General features: G+C 38.5%; 1 protein-coding gene across 1 annotated transcript in view; it reads left to right on the top strand.

Annotated features, from left to right (window-relative positions):
* Positions 1–322: 322 nt before the first annotated feature.
* LOC103584896 (RNA-binding protein 6-like) overlaps positions 323–5,009 on the top strand; it is a 14,325-nt gene continuing 9,638 nt past the window's right edge. The window contains exons 1-7 of the mRNA XM_008565712.1: positions 323–594; positions 996–1,156; positions 1,915–2,012; positions 2,694–2,736; positions 2,878–2,959; positions 3,205–3,290; positions 3,665–3,808. Of these exons, the coding sequence (XP_008563934.1) occupies positions 1,001–1,156; positions 1,915–2,012; positions 2,694–2,736; positions 2,878–2,959; positions 3,205–3,290; positions 3,665–3,808 (609 nt within the window). The 5' untranslated portion in view covers positions 323–594; positions 996–1,000. The remainder of the gene's footprint in view (positions 595–995; positions 1,157–1,914; positions 2,013–2,693; positions 2,737–2,877; positions 2,960–3,204; positions 3,291–3,664; positions 3,809–5,009) is intronic.

The following is a 5,009-nucleotide window of genomic DNA, read 5'->3' as shown; positions in this document are numbered from 1 at the left end:
ATCATTGGTTATAATAGTCAAGTCCAGGGTGTCATGAAGGATTTGCTGTATTTAAATGTTTGGTACATGACAGAAAGCTATAAGATTAAAAATTTTAAATGCTTGGATAGTTTCTTCTGTGAACTATTTAATGTGCTGTCTCATTATTCTGCTTAAAGTCTTTTGCCAGGAACTGTCAGAGGACTTTTTGTAGGTATTTCTTACACAATATTAAAAACATTCATTCTAGTATGAGTATTTGGTGGCAAATAAGGAAGAATCACTTTAGCAGTGTTTTTGATAAAGCTTTCTAGGGATTCTCTGTTTCTGTTCCCTTAGTGACAGAGGCCAAGCAAGAATTAATAACCTACCCTCAGCCTCAGAAAATATCCATACTGGCACCATCAGAAAAACAACCCAACCAGCCCCCAAGGCCAGGTGATAAGGAACCTGAGCCCAGGAAGCGTGAAGAAGGACAAGAACCACGCTTGGGACATCAAAAGAGAGAATCAGAAAGGTACCTGCCTTCTTCTCGAAGGGAAGGACTCACTTTTCGAAGAGATCGAGAGAAGGAGCCATGGTCTGGAGAGACACGCCAAGATGGGGAGAGCAAAAGTAAGTGGTTTGTCAGGTTATACAACAGACTGTGCCCACCACAGATGAGCATAGGTGTCCCATGCTGTGGCTAAGAGGCAGCTGTTTCCCCATAACCTAGTAGAACTGTACACAGCCTGATTACAGAGGCCATTGCTTCCTGTGGGCCTTGATGTACTAGTTAAAGGAATCTACATCATCCATATAATGAATTGTTATACAAATGCAGTAAGGCATGATTTTAGATTTCTAAGTATTGGTGAAGAAAATTATGAAGTATTTGTCTAGCGTTTCTTTATAGAACCAGTCTGCTAGAGCAGAGTAGCATCTGCAATAAAAATGACAGTCAGGCTCTTGGGAATTCAAAAATTCATTTTTCTCTCTTTCCTTGCACCTCTCCCATTTGTGCTTGGTTCATTCAGCAATCATGCTGAAACGCATCTATCGTTCCACTCCCCCTGAGGTGATCGTGGAAGTGCTGGAGCCCTATGTCCACCTTACTACTGCCAACGTCCGTATCATCAAGAACAGAACTGGCCCTATGGGCCACACCTATGGCTTTATTGACCTCGACTCCCATGCAGTGAGTTTCCCCCACCTTGGAATGGGCTAGGGACTCATGTCTAAAGAACCTTCAAGAAGGTTTGAGGGACTTGTTTATCATTTGAATATTCATGTACTACCTGGTATCATAACCCATCTTGTTCACTCCTTTGGGTTTAATATTCATTCAGGTGAACTGACTGCCCTTGAAAGTTAGAACTGGGAGGTTTTCCAGATCCATTTTTGTCTTGTGGCATTTATAATTTCCAACTTACACACTTGAGAAGAATCTGAATATTGAAACCTTTAGATTTTAGTGAATTTTCTAATTTCTTAGACTTGTTTTGCCCAACCATAGATGGTTTCATATTTGATGATTACAGGACAATTCCCTCTTATTCCTCAAAGTATTTAATAGATTCTTATGGCTTAAATTTTGTCTTGGCCCTTTTCTATGGAAATAATCTGAAGATAGTAATGACAATCATTGGTATGAAATTTCATGCCCAAAAATAAATGGGACTTGGTAAACTGTGTCTGTTGTGATGACAGTTCAGCCTAAAAGAAGAGTATTTGAATTTCTGAAATTTATACTGGAAACTGATGGACTTATCACTGTGCTGATTAGTCTTTCATTAAGAACTGCCAGTTTTTACCAGTGTGCTCTTACTGTTAAAATTATGACTAGAATATAATGTTTAGTAAATTTCTTTTTAGAATAAAAATCCATGATCAGTTCTCTTTCAAAGGACATGAACTTTTCTCTCTTTGGGTTCAAATGTGTCTTTGGTTTCCTAGGAAGCTCTTCGTGTAGTGAAGATCTTGCAGAACCTTGATCCACCATTTAGCATTGAGGGGAAGATGGTAGCTGTAAACCTGGCCACTGGAAAACGAAGGTAAGACACAGGGGTGAGTATCCCTGTCCTGCCCCACTTAAGTTTTTGGGAGGAAACTATTCTTTCTGGCAGGAGAGACAGATAGTAAGGCACAATGTCTTCCTGGCATGAGCTGCTTCCAATACGTGCTTATACGGTTTCTTTTTTTGAAGCCTGCCTTGTTCCAACTGTAGAATAGTTTTCTTTCTTAAATAGTAGTACTAGGTACTTTAGTCATTTCTCTTTTGATGGCCTGATATCTTTGGTTCCAAAAATGATGGTACAGTTTGGATATGCAGAAAAATCTCAATGCTTCCCTGCCCCTTGAAGTCCAAAGAAAATGTTGTCCTGACTTCCCACTAGCACTGGGAAATTTAATTCCTCTATTTCTTCACTCATCTTGACCCAGGAGTGGTAACTGGGAAGCAGCTGAATCAAAGAGACAGGCTTATGGAGATGGAGCAGATCTTTCTCTAGCACCCCCTACTCAATCACTGCTTTACTGCAGCAGATGACTTTGTAGGAGTCCTACAGCTCCTCCCCTTCAGGAGTTTCTGGACCACCCAGCCTGCCTGCTGCCTGGGTTGATTCCTTCCCCTGCAAAATGGGGAAGAGAGAGTTTTGCAGTGACTCTGTAGGATTAGGCACTCCTTAAGTGCCATTTGGTAGCAAGCTCATGACGTGTTGTGTTGTTTGTTGCAGAAATGATTCTGGGGACCACTCTGACCATATGCATTACTATCAGGTAGGCTTTAACAGGTGGAAGTGCTCTGTTAAAATCTTCAGATGACTGAAAGGGTGATCTTGAATTTTTTCCAGTGGGTGACCATTAAGATTAAATGGCTGTTGGATAGTTCTATGATTTTAACTTGCCTTTCCATTATAGGGTAAAAAATATTTCCGAGATAGGAGGGGAGGTAGCAGAAATTCCGACTGGTCTTCAGATACAAATCGACAAGGACAACAGTGTAAGTGAGCTTTTTAAATTTCTATTCTTTTTTGTTTGACTTGCTACTTATTACTTGAAATCTATGTGGTCGCAAAGTTGGTAACAGATACTGTTGACTGGGGTCAACATCCAGAAAGAGCACCATCTACATATTCTGCACCTCTTTGGGTTGGCCACCCCAATTCTTGAGTTGTTCTTGTTGAGTTTCCAGTAAGGGCTTCATTGGACAGGGATTAAAATTGGCTCTGGTTTTATCCCCTCTAGCATCATCTGACTGCTACATATATGATTCCGCTACTGGCTACTATTATGACCCCTTGGCGGGAACTTATTATGACCCCAATACCCAGGTGAGTTTTTGGGTCTGTTTACTCTGTCAGTGGTCCTTTTGAGAAAAGTACCCATAATTTATTACTTTGAGCATTTTATTCCCTGGATTCTCTGGATTTTCATTGCATGAAAAGTGGAAAGGTTTAAATCAATGGAAAATGAGCTATTGTCTATATAGAAAGTCAGTGCCTTGTGGCATTACAGGTAAGAATAGTGCTCCTCTTGGTAAAATGGACAGTGGGTGGTTTGGATGTGTCCTAGCCCCTGCATTGACTCAGGTTTGTGAGTAAAAGAGCTGTTATTTCCTCTGGAAGGGGAATTGTGCTCCTTAGAACTGAAATTGCTGAGAAAGTGAAACATTCTTTAGTCTTAACTGTTTTCAACTGTATCACAGCAAGAAGTCTATGTGCCCCAGGACCCTGGGTCACCTAAGGAAGAAGAGAGCAAGGAAAAGAAACCCACCAGTCAAGGAAAGTCAAGTAGCAAGAAGGAACTATCTAAAAAAGATGGCAAGGAGAAAAAAGACAGAGTAACAAGGGTAAGAGGACTTGTGAGTCTGCTGACTTTTACCACATAGTTACAGATTAAAATACAGGAGTCATAGACATAGGAGATCCAGGTTTAAGGTGTAAAGTTACTTTAAAAATACTCTAATTACCTGGTGTAGGCAGTCCCCTTGCCTCTTACAGCCCCATGGTAACTCTCCCTTTTACAAGTGGGAAACTAAGGATGGCAGAACAAAGTGACTCAGCTCAAATCTGAACGCCTCGGCTCCACACATTTTCACTTTTCTGCATTCCATTTTTAGTGCTTGGCTCTGTATACACATTTCTCTGGGTGTAATTGTAGCAGGGGAAACATTTTGTATTCTTTATTCACTTTCTGTTTTATCATAAGTATTTTTTCCACGTTTCTATAATTCTTTTTTATCATTTTTAGTGCCCTCATGGTAAAAATATACAAACTGTAGCCTTGTTTTTCTTCATCATTCCTGCATTGTCTCTTCTTTCTAATTTTATGCTGTCATAATATGAAGTATTTAGCATTTTATTTGTTTCTCCTTTTAAATTACTTCCTTAAGATACATTTTTAGAATTAAAGATTAACATTTTACATCTGATATAAAATCAAATTATCATCATCATCATCATCATTATCATTATTATTATTATTTGGCCAGTATAAGGATCAAACTCTGGACCTTGGCATTATCAGCACCATGCTCTAACCAACTGAGTTAACCGGCCAGTCTGAAAATCAAATTATTTTCTAAAGAATTATATTAATTTATCCTGACAACAGTTATACATTAGTGAAAATGGATGAATTTGCTTGTGGTTCAGTTCATAACTTATCTTTTTTTTCCTTCTAATACTGTTAGTTATTTATCTAGAGATACAGAAAAAAGAGAAGAGAGTACTTATATGTATCTAAGAACTTAGACTTTAGAGTTATACTAGCTTAATGCATCTGTAACTTAGTCTTTCTAACTATATTCCTAATTGTTTGTAAAATGAGGATATTAATGCCTATCTAGGAGGATTGTCTTGAAGACTGAAGGAGATAATGCTATATATAAATGTCTTATCTGGTTCCTGACATATGGTTATCATGCAACATATATGAAATGTTGTATTTTAAAGATTCTTTGTTTCAACATCACCATAGCTACATTGCAGATATTTCACAAATGAGGAGGTTTGGAAAAGTCAACCTTTTTTTTTTTTTTTTTTTTTTTT

Source organism: Galeopterus variegatus, unplaced genomic scaffold, assembly GCF_000696425.1.
Source record: "Galeopterus variegatus unplaced genomic scaffold, G_variegatus-3.0.2 Scaffold201, whole genome shotgun sequence".
In the NCBI taxonomy this organism is placed as follows: domain Eukaryota; kingdom Metazoa; phylum Chordata; class Mammalia; order Dermoptera; family Cynocephalidae; genus Galeopterus; species Galeopterus variegatus.
This window is presented reverse-complemented; position numbering and strand designations above follow the sequence as displayed.